At 28.1% G+C, this 18,231-nt stretch overlaps 1 protein-coding gene across 3 annotated transcripts in view; it reads right to left on the reverse strand.

Annotated features, from left to right (window-relative positions):
- Window positions 1-15,038: 15,038 nt before the first annotated feature.
- Window positions 15,039-18,231, reverse strand: part of LOC130664708 (uncharacterized) — a 94,744-nt gene continuing 91,551 nt past the window's right edge. For all 3 annotated transcript variants that reach the window (XM_057464770.1, XM_057464767.1, XM_057464768.1), the window contains one exon: window positions 15,039-18,167. In XM_057464770.1, coding sequence (XP_057320753.1) covers window positions 18,157-18,167 — 11 coding nt within the window. In that variant the 3' untranslated portion in view covers window positions 15,039-18,156. The remainder of the gene's footprint in view (window positions 18,168-18,231) is intronic.

An 18,231-nucleotide genomic window follows, 5' to 3' on the forward strand; every position in this document is an offset into this window, starting at 1 on the left:
CAGGTTCGAGTCCCAGCAACACCCAAAAATTTTTCATCGATAAAATAATTAATTATTAATTAACAATCGTTATAAACAAGTCAATTACAAGGAATGATAATAAACAGTAATGTATGATCACTATCATTTTAGTTTAAATGATTTTTTTTAAATCTTTATACATCATGTATGATAATATTTAATTCTACATGAGGTTTTTCTTCCCAGTGATTATAAAATAAAGTCTAACTAGGTACTACTAGGTCCTATAAAAATTAAAATAGAGCCTAGACAAGCTCTATTAAGTCCTTTGAGCATTTTTAATGAGTCTGAATAAGTTCTAATGACTGCTGGAAGTGGAAACAAGCAAAATTTATTAGATGCTGAATAGAACATCGTTCTTATGTTCTTTAAATTCTAGATCTATACTTTCGTTGTACAGTACGTAGGTCTTAACTACCTTACGAAGACCTAAATTTTGACTTGGGAAGACAAATTAAAAAAATTATTCTTGAAATAAATTCTGATTTAGTTTGACATGTATTTTTTTTTTTTTAATTACAATTTACCGTATCGTCACTTTTGACAGTTATTATCATTATACTGACTCAGATAGGGAATACCCTCAACCAAAGCACGTGTCCCAAATATATATACTTTTATATATGTCTATAAATACCAGAATAGTGTGTCGGCATTTTTAGTAGACTTAGGCTTGGACTTTGGACTTGTTGATTACATTACGTTACAATTGATTAGTTTAAAATCATTATCTATTCTTTTTTGTTAGACTTTCTTTTTTTACAGACTATAGAGTTCATAAGTCAGTATAATGAGTTTATAAATTGTCATTTCATTGAAAATGTCTTTTTTTTTTTTTTCTTTAAAAACTTAAATTAATTTTGATATTTTTTATTTGAAGATATTTATTAAATTCATGTTAATTGTTTCGTATATTTGTATATAATTATCATGAATGATTTTCCATTTTACTTACGTGCCAGACAGTATGTGAACTTTGTAATAATTGACAATAACAATAAAAAAAAAAAATACAACGACTAAAGAGAAGAAAAAACATATCGTCTGCTGTTGATAAAATTAATGATGCAAATTAATTATAATTGTATTAATAACAAATAAATAAAAATTATCAATGATGAATAATTATCTCTCGAGGATAAAATTTTTTTGATCTCAAAAAATATTAAATGTAATTTTTCAAATGTATAAAAACATATTTTTTTTTGTTAAATGACTGTAACTTTTTAAATATTTTATTTATCAATTTATTTATAGGAATTTTTATTTAGTTGATTCATTTTTATATAAAAAATTTTGATGAATTTATTACCCGTGATAAATGAATCTTATATGGCCATATATGAATGCACGATGTATGAAAATTGGTTAGATATGGCCATGTATGGCTGAGTATGATCATATATAACTTGATATGGCTTAATATGACTATGTATAGAAATTTTAACTACAGAGGATAGACAAAAAGAGCGACATCTAAGAAAAAAGACGGGATATTAAAAAAAAAATTAAACTGAAAATAAGAAATGAAAAAATGAAATTAATAATTAATAAGTTGAATAAAAATTCATAATTAAAAAAAAATAAAGTAATATTGTAAAATAAAAAAAGAATAAAAGTAAGGATTTAAAATAAAATAAGTGATTGAGGTGTGCACTTTTGGATTTTTCAACATTTTATTAAAACTTCACCTCATGAATTATTAATATTGCTGACACGGTAAAAAATCACCGGGGTAAGTCCAAGCGGTTTAGGTGTTAAAATCGGCGGTGTTAAATTTCAACACCGAAAGCGGTGTGAAAATAACACCGCCGCTGGTGTTGATATTTTTTTTACCGGTGTTAAAATATTTTACTGTGTGAATATTTTTACTTATTCGATCACTATAGTTAAATAGCGGTTTTATTAATTAATTAAATTATTGGTGATTGAAATGGTGGAAGTAAAACTGTGTAATTTTTAAATAAATTACGTATAACACGGAAAGAAAATTATGGCAGCGGTTCCCATAATTCTGTGAAATTTTTTCCTATACCATCATAGGAATTACGACCATAAATTATGGGAGCGGTTCCTATAATTATAGGAATGTTTCCCATAATTATAGGAATAGTTCCTATAATTATGGGAATGATACCCATAACACTATAGGAATGATTCCTATAATTATAGGAATGGTTCCTATAATTTATAGGAATACTTTCTATAATATTATGGGAATCATTCCTATAATTTATGGGAATCATTCCTATAATTTATAAGAATACTTTCTATAATATTATAGGAACCATTCCCATAATATTATGGGAATGATTCCCATAATGCAATTGGAATGGTTCCTATACCATTATGGGAATCATTCCCATAATTTTATGGGAATAGTTCCCATACTATTATAGGAACCATTCCTATAATATTATGGGAATGGTTCCCATATTATCATGAAAAAATAATATAGTAATTTTATTTTAACACCGGGCGGAGTTAAAATGAGTCCATTTTTAACACCGCTCTTTTTACAGCGTACTATGATTAAAACTTTCAACGGTTCACTAATAAATATATTGTAACGAATGTAAAACTGATCTTTTAAAATATTTGAATACCTAGAAAACAAATGCCTTCTTCTCTTGTTTTATAGAAACGCGACTAGAATCAGTAATTCTTAATTTGACAGCATTATAGCATACATCTGTATTTCAATAAACTATATCTCTCTTGCCTTTTTTTTACTACTGTTAATTGTAGTGTTATTTCCAGTTTAAGTGCGTTATCACTGTAGTATAAGTGATATTAATTCATATGTTCTGATATACTATAATTTGGTGTCAGAAGTGGGATTCGAACCCACACCCACAATGTAGACTACAATATTAAGAGAAATCTATTCCCCTTTCGGTTATCGAATGCCCTTTTTTTAAGGGGTAACCCGAGTAAAAACAGAATTTCGCCGCACCACCGCCGAAACACCGCCGCACCATAGCCGTGACTGTTCGAGTAAAAGTGGGTTTGCCGCAGCCACTATAAACGTTTGTTTTTGGCAATAATAACTCTAATAATTTATAAGCTAAGCATAGAATAATTACAGGTACTAATGATTTTGAAAAAAAAAAAAAAAAAAAAAAAAAAAACATTATCAACATTTTAGGCCATATAATAATTATAATTAAAGTTTATTTTATAACAATTTGATGGATGCTCATTTAATAAAATTCGTTAAAATAAAAATAAATATTTATGAATTGTTTAATTAATACTAATTAATGACCATTGCAGGATCCATTAATTGTATCAATTTATCCACTGTTTTTTGTCAGCGTGCAGCGGTGCTTCAGCTGTGGTGCGGCGGTATAAAATTCAAAAATTCGAAACGTTCGGCTATGCTTCGGCTGTGGTGCGGCGGTGAGAAACAATAAAAATCCAAACGTTCGGCTCTGCTTCGGCTGTGGTGCGGCGGTGAGAAACTATAAAAATACAAACGTTCGGCTATGCTTCGGCTGTGGTGCGGCGGTGCTGGGAGATTTTTTTTGAAGCGTGCGGCGGAATTTTCCGCAAAATGGCGGTGGTTCAGCGGTGGTGCGGCGATATGGTGCGGACACCGTGCAGCGGTCGTTCGGCGATCGACTTAAAATTATTTTTTTGGTCAAAAAATTAAAATTTCATTTTTACTCGGGAAAGTAATTAATAGCATGATTTTGGAAATACAAATGTAGTTAAAGATGATATTATTTATTACTATTCTCAAGTAATGTCCATTGTTACTAACATCTATGTGCACTTAATAATACTTAATGTGCCAGGGTAATTAGTAGCATAATTTTCGGAAATTCCACTTTAATTAAAGTGACATACGTTTTTATCTTATCGATAAGTAGACGTTAATATTGTTTTTTATTTTCAAGTAATGTCCATTGTTACTAACATCATTGTTCAGTTAATAATACCTGAGGTAATTCAGTTATATTTAATTGTTGAAGCACAAGAAAAAGTCATTTTTTGTGCAAAATGTGTAATAAATATAAGATATTGTTCGTGTATACAATATTACAAGTGTTAATTATTGCTGCATTATCAGAACATGATTTATATTGGATTATACTTCCTAGGGATGGTCTAGAAGTGCAATATTTAGCTAAAGAAAGTATGAAAAAATATTTATCAACCAAAGACCATCCCGAGGAATTTCTGCTTCACAAAGTTTATCATGCAATATTAAGTTTCCGCACGCTTGATGAGAGACGGTATGAGATGTGGATTCAACTTCGACAGACTAATTGTCCTAAAGGACAATATAATGAGTCATGTGATTATAAGGCCTGGCCAGTACGATATTATTGTCACGTCAATATTTGGACAAAAGCTGCTGAACCTATTAAAATTGAATGTGGAAAAAAGAAAACGCTTAATTATTTTGCGTTGGAGTCGCGCATCGATGGTATATTTTCGAATACCTAGACGTGGAACCGATAACAATAACTCAAAATAAATATGTAATATCAAAAATTATAATAAAACTTTATATCCCATTGCAATGAAAATTTTAATAACTAAGATTTTTTATTTTTTTGTCCTATTTACAAAGTTTTTGTTACATGTGAATATGGATGATATATTAGTTTGCATTGAGGAATTTTTCATTAATTATTAAAATTCTTAATGGCTTGAAAGCTCATGAGGTCATGGTATTTTGTAAATTATTGTTTTTTATTTTCTTAACATCCTGCTATGTACACTGTAAAAAATCCGGAGTGAAATTAAATTCAAATTCACTCCGGATTCACTCCATCACTCGGAGTTCCGGAGTATTAAAAAAAATCACTCTGCATGCGGAGTGAATCGGGAGTTTTTTTTAGCGGAGTGATTGCGGAGTGACGCGGATTTTATTTCACTCCCAATTCACTCCGGTCCGGAGTTTTAATACTTAAATAAATTTATATTAAACTGATAAACAATGTGTGTGTGTGCGAGTGTGTGTTTGCGTGCATGTGTGTGTTTGGGTGTGTGCAGGTGTTTATGTGCGTGTGTGCAAATGTGTGCGTGTGTACAAATGTGGGCGTGTGTGTACTAGTGTAGGCGTGTGTGTACTAGTGTAGGCGTGTGTGTGTTCGAATGTGTGCTTGTGTGCAAATGTGTGCGTGCGTGTGTGTGCGAGTGCGCGTGTGTGCCTAAATATGTATGTGCGTATGTGTGTGCATATCAGCTGATCAATAATGTAATAAGCGAATTTTTACTTCGATTTTATTGAGTGGAGCAATTTTTTATTAATAATATTTTCAAAACTCTGCTCCGGAGTGAATTTCACTCCGGAGGGATTAAATTAATAAAAAATTATCTACTCCGCGAAAACTCCCCTGCGGAGTGAATTTCACTTCGAGGGGAGTGAATAATTAAAAATTCATTCACTCCGCATTCACTCCGGATTTAATCCGCATTCACTCCGTGAATTTTTTACAGTGTAAATCGGACGGTTTTCGAAAAATTCGGGGAGTTATTATAAAGCCCGATTTTTGAAAATCAAGTTTTCATTCGATGTCGACGTTTTGAAGTCCTAGAACAACATTCTGACTATTTTCAGAACGATGCCTGAGTATCTGGAAATATATATATTAGGGTGATTCATTTCCGCAAAAGTTTTTTTTTTTTTAAGTGCTCAAGCAAAATCTCAATCTACATCGAAAAAAAAAAATTATCACCAAATATGAGCTCTTAATTCCAATGCTAAGTACTTGCCATTTGATTACTTTTTTATTAACTTTCTAATACTCAGCTGCGTTTCATGATATCAAGGCGGTTTTGGTCGCAAATTGTAGGGCATTTGGTGTTTTTCAAAAGTGTCCATAGTTATTTGGCTGTAATTCCAGCTGTTTCACTTGTGTCCGTTGCAGAACTCATTTTTCCTATGAAATTGACCTTTATTGGCTTGCAGAACATAAACCAATGAAAGTACATCAAAAATGTCAAAAGAAATTTTATAGGAAATTTTATTCCCTTCAAAAAAAGTCCTATGAGTCAAGTCGCTAAAGTCTATAGTTTCCGAGTTATAATCATTTTAATAATTTGAAAAATAAAATATCAATTATAATTTTTTTTTTATTTAGACACCATTTATTATAATGAATAAAAATTTCAAACAAACCACCATTTATTATAATGAATAAAAATTTCAAACAAACAAAAATTTTATTCTAAAAATAAGAATATTTACTTGATGTCACCAAAATTTCAACATTACAATCTAAGTTCAGTAATTATAACCCAGATTTTTAAACTTAACAGTAAATATTATTCTCCTTTATAAATAAATAAAATTATCCGCCATTGGCAATAATAAAATAACAATAAAAATATTAAATAATTCCGTTAAGAAATAAGTCGATTTCATCCCGAAAGCAATCAACAATCTTATTATAGCTCCGTACGTCAATATATTTAGTAATAAGTGGAATTTTTATGTCTATATATAAATATATTACATCATAATTCATTAATCTCATTGTCATTCTTAAGAGATAAAATAAAAATACGAATTTATAAATTTTCTTTTCCTACATACACACAAATATATATATATATATATATATATATATATATATATATATATATATGAATAAAAATGACTAATTTATTGATAAGATTGCAATAAAAAACAAAAGTATTTAATTGTATTTAATAAAATTAAAAAAAAATAATTAAATTCATGCGTCATATAATTGGAGGTCAATATTTCTAGTATTGTGTGCGTGTGTAATATAATGATGTGTAGTATTGAATGTCATTATTGTTAAAATATATTCTTCCTCCCTCTACTTGTATATAATATCCGCACGTACGTACTACTGAGTAATAAAAGTTAATGTAATGTAATAGATAAATTTGTATCGTTACTTCAATGACCCCTTGCTCTGACATTCTAGTATTTTCCATCGTCAATTTACCTTTATCGATCTACTCTTTCATTCTGAACATTAAAAATTGCTTTGCGAAAAAAAAAAATTGATAAATAATTCAAAAATTTTTTTATTAAAATTACAAACAAAATGATTAGAATTCTTGTTCAGCAATTATGCTTTTTTTTTTTTTTTTTTTTTTTTTTTACTTAGCTAAGAATTCCATTTTTTATGAAATTTATTTGTAAAGAATTAAGTGGACATAATAATAGATAAAATAAGCTGATGTACGTTATTTAACAAGCATTAAATTACGAGTAATTAGAATCGATGGTTTTATGTTTTTTTGAAATATTTATTACGTTCAATGTAAAATTTGTATTACATTTTTTTTTTATCTTAACGAGTTTTTTTTTTATCGCAATTATAAATGTGATTAGAGTGGACACTTGTATGAACAAAATAAGCTGGCTATCATTTAATTATTAATGTGAAACGAGTGAATTAATTATTATTTTTAAATAAAAAGTCATTTTGAATCTTTTGTATACTATGGAAAAAAAAATTATTTTGCAAGGTCGTGATTCTTACGGTTAGAAAGTTATTTTATTGCAAATGTGCGATAAAGTCGTTGCTCTGGAAGAACGCTAGGAAATACGAACACAATCATACTATACATACCTTGTTTTTTTATTTATTTGTTTTAATTGTAACGAATATAATTTTCCGGTTTTGTCACATACTTAGTAATGGTGGCGCTCTTGAAGCTAAATCTCGTCATGTTAAATAAAAATAATTTTTTTTATGATTATAACATATATTAAAATGAATAAAAAATTATTTAATGTCATCAGAAATGTTTATAGTTTTAAAAAAAATTTATCACGTTACATTTTTATTCTTAAATTTTATACACTAATGCAAAAAATTAAAGGAGCAAAAAAATTTTATAGATTTTTTAGTGATTTTTGAAAGGCTGTAACTTGGTAAAAAATGATCGTATCGAGATTTTAGAAAAAGCATTTTGTTCATCGCTATTTCAGGTTTTGATCATCGATATTTCAGGTACCAATGATCGCACAGAAAGTTAAAGGGCGGCGTTGGAAACTTGAATAAACCCGGGTCAAAAATAAAACTTGATTCAGGCTCGCTTCGCCTTATTTTCTTTTGAAGTTATCGATTTGCCGACGATTTTTTGATAAGATCTCGACTTTTTCGACTTAAATTTAATTTTTTTCAACTTTTTGAACTTTTTTGATCTTAGTTTCGACTTACTTCAACTTATTCATATTTTTTGGTCTTAGTTTGAACTTATTCGTCTTAACTTCGAGCACGATAATCATTCGCCTTACTTTAGACTTGCTCAACCAAGTTCAAAGCAAGTTGTATTTTTTAGTGTAAAATATGTTTATTACGTTAATAAAATTAATTAATCGTTATGTAACTAATTTATAATATAAGTTAATTATTAATAATAAAAATTAATGGTAAGACGTTTTGTTATTTATATAATAATTTTTTTTATGCTATTTTTATTCGTTATGATACAATAAAAAAAAAAAATTTTTGATTTATTCATTTTCATAATTATCAACTGGTTTAGCAATAAATAATTGATTACCTGTGTTAATAAAAAACGAAAAGATATTAAACTATTAACTGGGATGGCGACTACATTTTCGGTCTCAAAGCGCTTATATAGATAAGGTATTTTTATAATTTTTATAATTAATTATGTCAGTTTATTAATTTATTATTAATTAAAAAGGATGTATGTTAATTTCAATTATTATATTAAATATTGATATTTTATCCATTTATTATAACTGTTTTTGTATAATATTTTTCACCTAACTTTCACCTTTTTCGCCTTAATGTATACAATCTATTTCACCTTAGTTTTGACTTTTTCGCCTTAAAATTTAAGTCAAATAAGTCTAAATCAAGTCAATTTCAACTTGATTTAGACTTTTTCATCTTAAAATTTAAGTCGAATAAGTCTAAACCAAGTCAACTTCGACTTGATTTCAACTTTTTCGTCTTAAATCGTGACTAAGTAAGCCAGTTAAGTCTAAACCAAGGCGAAAACTCAATGTATTTCAGATCTCCGTAAAAAAAAGTTCAGTTTGTCTTGTAAAAAACGGCTCCAAATTTCGACTTGGTAAACCAAGTCTAAATCAAGTTTTATTTTTGACCCGGGAATCCCCTATAAGACCCTGTCATTATTTTTTGGAAAAAAAAAATTTTTTTATTTTTAACATCCATTAGAAGTAAGTACAAAAAAATGACTTTTTTTGGTTTTTTAGTAAATCAACCGCTACTTTGCAAATATCGATAAAAAAAATAATGTTGCCAGGAACTTTTTTAGCTTAATGTACCCCTAAGACCCCTGTAAATTTTTAAATTGATCCATCGAACCGTTTTTTGGGAATCATCGATCAAAGTTTTGCTAAACAATTAAAGGAGCAAGTTTTGTTCCTTTCATTGTGTAACATAATCAAAATGAAAAAATAATTTTTTTTTTACTTTTCTCAAATTTTTGCATTAGTGACTCGGCAAATGCAAAGAAATGACAAAAGAGGCTAGATACACTAATGCAAAAAATTAAAGGAGCAGAAAAATTTTATAAATTTTTTAGTGATTTTTGGAAGGCTGTAACTTGGTGAAAAAAAATCGTATCGAAAATTTAAAAAAAGCATTTTATAGCTTGAAATCTCTAGTTTAGGTGAATTTTTTTCAAAATTTTTTAAAAGCTTCGATTATTGCGCAAACATGAGAAATACCGCGAGCCAAAAAATTTCTAAATTTTTTTTTTTTTTCTGAAGAGCCCACGGACCGCGGAAAAATTCTTTCAACTAAACGAATGCATGCATCGTTTAGCAAATTTATTCAGCTTCAATTTGGTTTTTTTTTTAACCTCGTAGGACGATTTGTCGCAGAGATATCAGCCTTCAAACAGAAAATGATCCTTTTGGCTTTGATCTTCGATATTTCAGGTACCAATGATCGCACAGAAAGTTGAAGGGCGGCGTTGAAAACTTGAATAAATTCCCTACAAGACTCTGTTATCATTTTTTGAAAAAAAAATTTTTTTTATTTTTAACATCCATCAGAAGTAAGTACAAAAAAATGACTTTTTTTGGTTTTTTAGTAAATCAACCGCTACTCTGCAAATATCGATAAAAAAAATAATGTTGCCAGGGACTTTTTTAGCTTAATGTACCCCCAAGACCCCTGTAAATTTTTAAATTGATCTATCGAACCGTTTTTTGGGAATCATCGATCAAAGTTTAGCTAAACAATTAAAGGAGCAAGTTTTGATCCTTTAATTGTGTAATCATAATCAAAATGAAAAAATGATTTTTTTTTTTACTTTTCTCAAATTTTTGCATTAGTGACTCGGCAAATGCAAAGAAATGACAAAAAGGTAAAGAGGCTAGATATTTCGACCCGGGTAACATTTAGAAATAAAACCCATATACACGGAAAGAAAATTATGGCAGCAGTTCCCATAATTTTGTGAAATTTTTTCCTATACCATCATAGGAATTACGACCATAAATTATGGGAGCGGTTCCTATAATTATAGGAATGTTTCCCATAATTTTAGGAATAGTTCCTATAATTATGGGAATGATGCCCATAACACTATAGGAATGGTTCCTATAATTTATAGGAATACTTTCTATAATATTATAGGAACCATTCCCATAATATTATGGGAATGGTTCCTATAATAGTATGGGAACTATTCCCATAATATTATGGGAATGATTCCCATAATGCAATTGGAATGGTTCGTATACCATTATGGGAATCATTCCCATAATATTATGGGAATAGTTCCCATACTATTATAGGAACCATTCCTATAATATTATGGGAATGATTCCCATATTATCATGAAAAAATTAATTTAAAGAAGTGTGGTAATCACTTCTACAATACACAGAAATATTATTAAACATAAAAACAAAAATTCAAACATTGAAAAAAAAAATCGTATTTGGCAAAAAAACATTAAAATTTTCAACAAGAATTTTTTATCAGCACAAAACATTCAAGAAAATTCAAATTTTGGGAAATTTCTACACTCTTGTGCAAAAAAAAAATTTTATGATATTATAGGGATGGTTCCCATAACATTATGGGAATAGTTCCCATAATATTATAGGAATAGTTCCTATACCAATATGGGAACCATTCCTATAATGGTATGGGAACCATTCCCATATCATTATGGGAACCATTCCCATAATGCATAGCAAAACTTCCCATAATTTTCTTTCCGTGTAGATAGAAATGATTACTATAATTTTTATGACGCCATTCCTTCAATCAATACTTAAAACAAATCTGTCTCCATACGATATGAAAACTATTCCCACGAAAAATTGTAATCTTTACCATAAATTTCTCTCTGTGTATAATACTACTTAACTTATCTCAAATATTTCCAGTCATCAAATTCATTTTAAATTTTAATTCAACATTTTCTTTATATATAAAAGTCAATTCTTCCGCATCAAGAAATAAATAATTTACTGATTTAAGAAATTTTTTTCCGCACCATAGTCATAATTTTTACAGTAATTCACCACTTGAGTGAACGTTGTTTATTAACTAGACTTTTTCTTCTTCATTAATTATTAAATATCAATTGCATATATATGACATTAAAGTCCACATTCAGACCAACAAAATAAACTCATCATTATCATTATTAAACAATCAGAAAATCAAAATAAAAGCAATTGCATGTTTTTAAGCAGTAAATTTTACTATGTTTACTACCCATCACCTTCTTTGTTTTCTTTGTTAATTTATACAACATAAACAAACATGTCAACGATGTTATTTGTCTAAATAATCCCTCAGTCTTTAATAATAATACCAATAACAATAACAATAATATTTAATTATATTATTATGAAACAAAATACTAACAAGTGATCGAGGTTTTAACGTAAAAAAAAAAAATTTCCACTTGAATTCTTCAATAACTCTGGTCAGTAGTGTAAAAGTATCAACGTACACATGAACCATACGACAAAGTAATCATTTTATTTATATATATTTATATATATAAAGTATCACGTGCATGTCATGATCGACAAAGCTGACATATCTAAACTCTGGACGTAAAGCAGATGCGAAAAATTTAAAAAAAATTTTCATTCTCTATCTTATCTTTTAAAAAAAACTGTCATATAATTAATTGTTATTGTAATTAATTATCAATAAATAATAAAAAAAAATTATTGTTTTTTTTTTTTTTATAAACACAATTTTTTATTTGTCAAATTTAAATTGTTTAATTTGTTATTTGTGACTTCCTGATTACGATTTTAATAGATTGGATGAAAATAATTTTTTTTAATCAATGACAAGGTCAATTAATTTGTGGGTCAGACAACATTCGGCTTTGAAATAAACATGAGCCTTGATTATTACGCATTCATTTTTTGTATTTTTTTTTTTTTTAATGAAAGAAAATAACTTTGTCATTCGGTTATGTGTCTCAAGGCACGTATGCATATTTTGAATTCATTTATAAATATTGTGTATACTAAGAAAACATAATTTTTTTATTTTACTGAATTTTGTTTTCAATTTTTTTTAAATATCCCGCCTTTTAGTCTTAGATGTCGCTCTTTTTTCAATCCTACTGTAATGCTAGTGCTGCTGCCTATTTCTAATGATAGGAGTAGTTATTTAGATCTCGTAGATCTCATCAACATCTAAAACAGGATTCGGTCTTGCTTTGACATGAACGGTTACTGTTTTAGATGTTAATAAGATCTACCAGATCTAAGTAACCATTGCTGTCACTAAATCCCTGGCGGTTTTGAATCACCCTGGAAACACCCTGGGAGTGGAAACACGGTGGATCCACGGTGGTTTTGTGCCATTTTACCACCGTGTATACACGGTGTTTCCACGATGATTACATGGTGAACCCACCGTGATTCCACGGTGTATCCACGGTGATTACGCGGTGTATGTGGAATCACGGTGATAAAATGAAAAAAAACTCACCGTGTAAACACCGTGATTCCACCGTGTTTCCAGGGTGATTCAAAACCACCAGGGATACCCTCGCAGATTTGAATCACGGTGGAAACACGGTGGGTTTGTTCCATTTTACCACTGTGAGTACGCGGTGTATCCACCGTGATTCCACGGTGGCTTGACCACTGTGTATACACGGTGTTTCCACTGTGATAACGCGGTGGATACACCGTGGAACTACGGTGGTGAAATAGCACAAAGCCAACGTGGAATCACGGTGTATCCACCGCGTAATCACAGTGGAAACACCGTGTATACACAGTGGTCAAGCCACCGTGGAATCACGGTGGATACACCGCGTACTCACAGTGGATACACTGTGTATACCCGGTGGTGAAATGGAACAAACTCACCGTGTAACCAGGGTGGATCCACGGTGTTTACACTTCTACGGTGTTTCCACCGTGATTCAAATTTGCGAGGGATAGTAAGTTCTCGCATTCTTTACAGCAACAAGAGCTGTGCTGAGAGGTTTGTATACTTGAACTATGAACGAAGACTATTTTAATAGTAACCAGTCATATGTTTTTCTGGGGTACGTGCGTTAATATCCCCAGACAAAATATCCCCGCGACAAAAAAATAGTTTTATTATTGAATTCGGTCCATTGCCTTTTAGGTCCAAGATGGGAAATTTCAGGGGTGGCCTGCAAGGTCTATTGCTTTCTATTTGCCTATTAAAGCATGTAAATATAAAATTTTCAATTAATTAAAAACATCAGTACAGAACATTAATTAGCTTATTATCGTGCTGTGTCCTTTTTTCACGGATTTTGTGTGTGTTTATTCGAAAATAGGCGAACACATAAGCTTGTTATCGTGCTGGGCCAAAAAAACACGTCACACCCCGAGATTAGGACTTTTCTTCCATCACGAAGAAAACCATGTCAGAAATTTTGAACTATTGTGATATTTTGTCGGGGATATTTTATCCGGGGATATTAACGTATGTAACCGTTTTTCTGCCCTCCGGTCGAAAAGTGGCAACTTTTGGGTCGTTGCCCTGAACGAAGTTGCAACTTTCCGGCTCCGTCGAGCAGAAATAGTATATTACATACCTAAGGCTCGGCTTTGCCTCGGCCAACAATTACATGTGATCTGAGACATTTCTTATTTTACTGACCTAGGTATGTAATACACTATTATGTACTGTGAAGTACAGCACTAGTTACTGTTCAAAAAGTAATAGTACGTGTTAAGCAATGACTTACTCCTGTTCTAATATGAATCAGTCATATTAAAGTGTATTTTTTCTTATATTTTCCGTTGATTACTGCGCATAATAGTAACCAGTACTACTTAATTTTTTCCATGTACAAATGGTCAAAAGTGAATTAGAGCTTTCGCGCTTGAGGTGTAGAGCAATTAAACATAACCTATATATTTTTTAAAATTTCTGTAGTGATATGACTTTCTTGCTCTCAAAATAGAAACATAAAATTAGGCCGATCTTTTTTTTTTAAATTAATACACTTAATAAAAATGAATGCACACTAATTATAATTATATATAATTATATCACACGCAAGGTCATGGTCATAGCCGGTCTTACCTTATTTTCTCTGAAGTAAATGAACGTATGAATGAATTATTAAATAATGAAAGAGAAAGTACACAATTTCAGTTGCTATAAATATGTTTTTTAATTTTTACTTTTTCAAAGCGAAATCACAGCTACATAGGTGTAGTTTTTCATAATAATAATAATAATCATAATATATAATAATAATAGATAATAGATAATAATAATAGATAATAATAACCAATAATAAAAATAATCATAATTATCAATAAACAATAAATGATTAATTATTTCTAAATTACTTATAAATATAAATTATCCTTTAATTTATTTTACTTTCATAAACTCAAAATAATAAAGCCTCGAGTTTACAAAATTTTACTTTTTTTTTTTTTCATAAAAAAAAAAAAAATAATTACAAGATCTTAAAATGTTAAATTATTATTTTATAAGAACACTGTAGTCTAAATAAATATACAAGTGTGTTCATATTCTAATTTAATTAAATTAAATTAAATTAATTAATTAATAATAATAATATTTATTTATTTGTTTATTTTTATTTTATTTTTTGAGAATTTATATTTTCTTTTACAAAATGATTTTATTTTTCTCCTCCTCATCGTTATATTCGTAGTATTTCATATTTTTATTTAGTTACTTTATATATATATTTTTTTTTTTTTTTTTTTTTTTTTTTACTAACGTTAATTATTTAAATCGTATTAACTTGTTTTTATGGCACTCATATGGCTGCTATGACCTAGCCAGGGAATACCATTTTTGTGGCTGTACAACATAAAGAAAAAAAAAACTGTATATATATATATATATATATATATATATATATATATATATATATATATATATATATATATATATGAAAACCAGGCAATGTAATAGCTCGCGTTTCTTCGAAACCAAGACAACCATATTTGGTTTATAAATAATTTTTTAAATTTTATTTCAACTTTACTTATTAAAGTTTTTTTAATTTTTTTTTATTGTCCGCAATACATTTTTAGTTGTTATGTTGCCAGCCGATGCTAACGCCCTCTTAATTTATATACTTGGCTAGGATATGACTATTGTTTTGTTTTTATATAAATTTATTGTTTTACTATGGAATGACTACTAATTATTATTAAACAATTTGATTATGTTTATTATTATTTAAGTTTTTTTTTATTAACTCTTATAAATTATACAGATAGTTATTCTTGTTCATTATTTTTGAGGTTATTTTTTTTGTTTGTTGTTGTAGCAAATGTTTGTTCATTGAAAGATAGCTATTCTGCAAGACTTTTCATTGTTTTTGTTAATTATTTTGTGAAGGAAAACTACTTTGTTTCAAATGTAACCTCTAATATTTTTTTAAACAAGAAATTGGTAAAAAATTTTTTAAAAAATGTTGGAGTTAAAAATTAATAAATAAAACGAGATTTTATTGAACTTTACGGAAAATTTGAATTAAATTTCTGTAAGAATTTAAATTTAAAAAAAATTTTTCATGATTGTTTATATTGAGATCGTATAATGCCATATGTGAGGCATATATACTCATATAAATTGATATCTGATCACAGTTAAATCATATATAATCGTATGTATGAGAACATTCTGTTCCTATGTGATGACATATGGTTTACACATATATACGATCACATACGTATCATATATGATCACATATAATTCATATATGATTACATATGATTTATATGTCCACATATGGTTTATATATAAGGCATATATGAAACATATATGCTCATATGTGAGATATATACTTAAATAAATACATATCTGATCATAAATAAATCATATATGAGCATATATTGTCTATACATAATCCTATATAATTCATATATGTTTACATATGAGACATACTCACATAAATTCATATATGATTATAAATGAATTATATTTAAATCATACATAAGCAAATATCGTTCACATATGATCAGATATGGTTCATATATCTTCATATTGAGACATATATAGACTTCATGTCCATATATGAGTAACATATACTCATAGACATCAATATCTGATCATAAATGAATCATATCCGAGCACATATTGTCCATATATGATCACATATGGTTTAGACATGATCATATATATTGATATATGGAACACATACTCACATAGCTTCATATCTGATTATAAGTGAGTCATATTTGAATCATACATTCACACATATAGTTCAGATATGATCATATATATTGATATATGGGGAATATATGCTTGCTTATGGATTATATGTTCATACATGACACATAATTATATATAATCATTATAATTTGTATGTAAATATACATAAAATTACAATAAGCCAAATAGAGTCATCATTTTTTAAGAGGAAAAAATCTTAGAGTGTTTGTTTGTTCTTAACATAACCCCACAATTTATCTCTACTCAATAAAAAAAATTAAAATCACAATTAAAAAAAAAATTAAGTTCAGCTTTGAACGAATAAACGATTAAAATTATTTAGCATAATTTATAAGAGTTAATAAAAAATATACTATATTTAATATTTTACCAAGAGCTTAAAGAAAAATTAATGTTTCCCAACAAAAAATTATTCCAATCATTTTTCTTTAAGGCACTACAGTCAATTACTTTTTTTTTTTCAATAAATATTTATTATTATTTTATTTATTCTGTCGTTAATTTATAAATTTTGATGCCATTTATCAGCAATTTATTAATTAGTTAAATTTAATTATTGTTCATGTTTATCAACCTGATTCTAAGGCACGCTCATCTACATTGTTCCGTAAAAAAAAAAAACCCTAAAGGCACCATGTAATTTATTCTCTTCTATATTCACCAGAAAAAAAAGTTAGTAATTTTTTGTGACCTTGAAAATTTCTACAAAACAATAGAGCGCGTTTGCACTTATTATCTTATCTTTATATCTTTATATTTATATATATTTTTTTTCAATAATATATGTATATGTATATTTTATATATATGTTAAAAACATCAATTCCTTACAATAATTTTTTTATTATTTTTTTCTTCGAACAAAAGAATAAAGAGGAGGAGAATTTTATTTCTTCATATATTTTTTTTTTCCATCATTTCGTATATTTTTTTTTTTTTTTGAGCATCACACAATTCTCGCTACGTCTAAAAAACTTATCAGCAAAAAAATTATACAGATACATACATTATATATATATATATATATATTAAAAAAAAAAAAAAAAAAAACAATTTTTCAAACTTTCAAAATCTTCATTTCGAAATTTTCTTTGTTCTTATCAATCAATATTTCTATAAATCTATATATATATACTCATATTTATATATCATTGTACACATATCATAAAAATTATAATTTATGCAAACCCCGTTGTCTTTTAACCCGCCAGTCTTAGTTGAATATCTTTTTTTAAATCAATTAGCTCAATACTGCTCGTAATACAATTAAAGACATAATTAATTTTTCTTCTTAAAATTCGCTAAAATTTTTCCCAATGACAATACAATACTTTACTTGTCGTAAAAAAATTTTTAATCCTTAAGAAAAATGACAATTTAAACCCAAAAACTAAAAAATTCAAATTCAAATATTTGAATTTCCCGCCAAAAGTGTAAACAAACTCGGTAAGCGCAGGCATGCGCAGTATGAGCTCGTGTGGTCATCAAAACGAGTCTAGAAAATAATTTATAAGAATATAATTGTTAAATTCCTTCGGAAATTCGATAAACAAAAACAT

This window comes from Microplitis mediator, chromosome 3 (genome assembly GCF_029852145.1).
Source record: "Microplitis mediator isolate UGA2020A chromosome 3, iyMicMedi2.1, whole genome shotgun sequence".
In the NCBI taxonomy this organism is placed as follows: domain Eukaryota; kingdom Metazoa; phylum Arthropoda; class Insecta; order Hymenoptera; family Braconidae; genus Microplitis; species Microplitis mediator.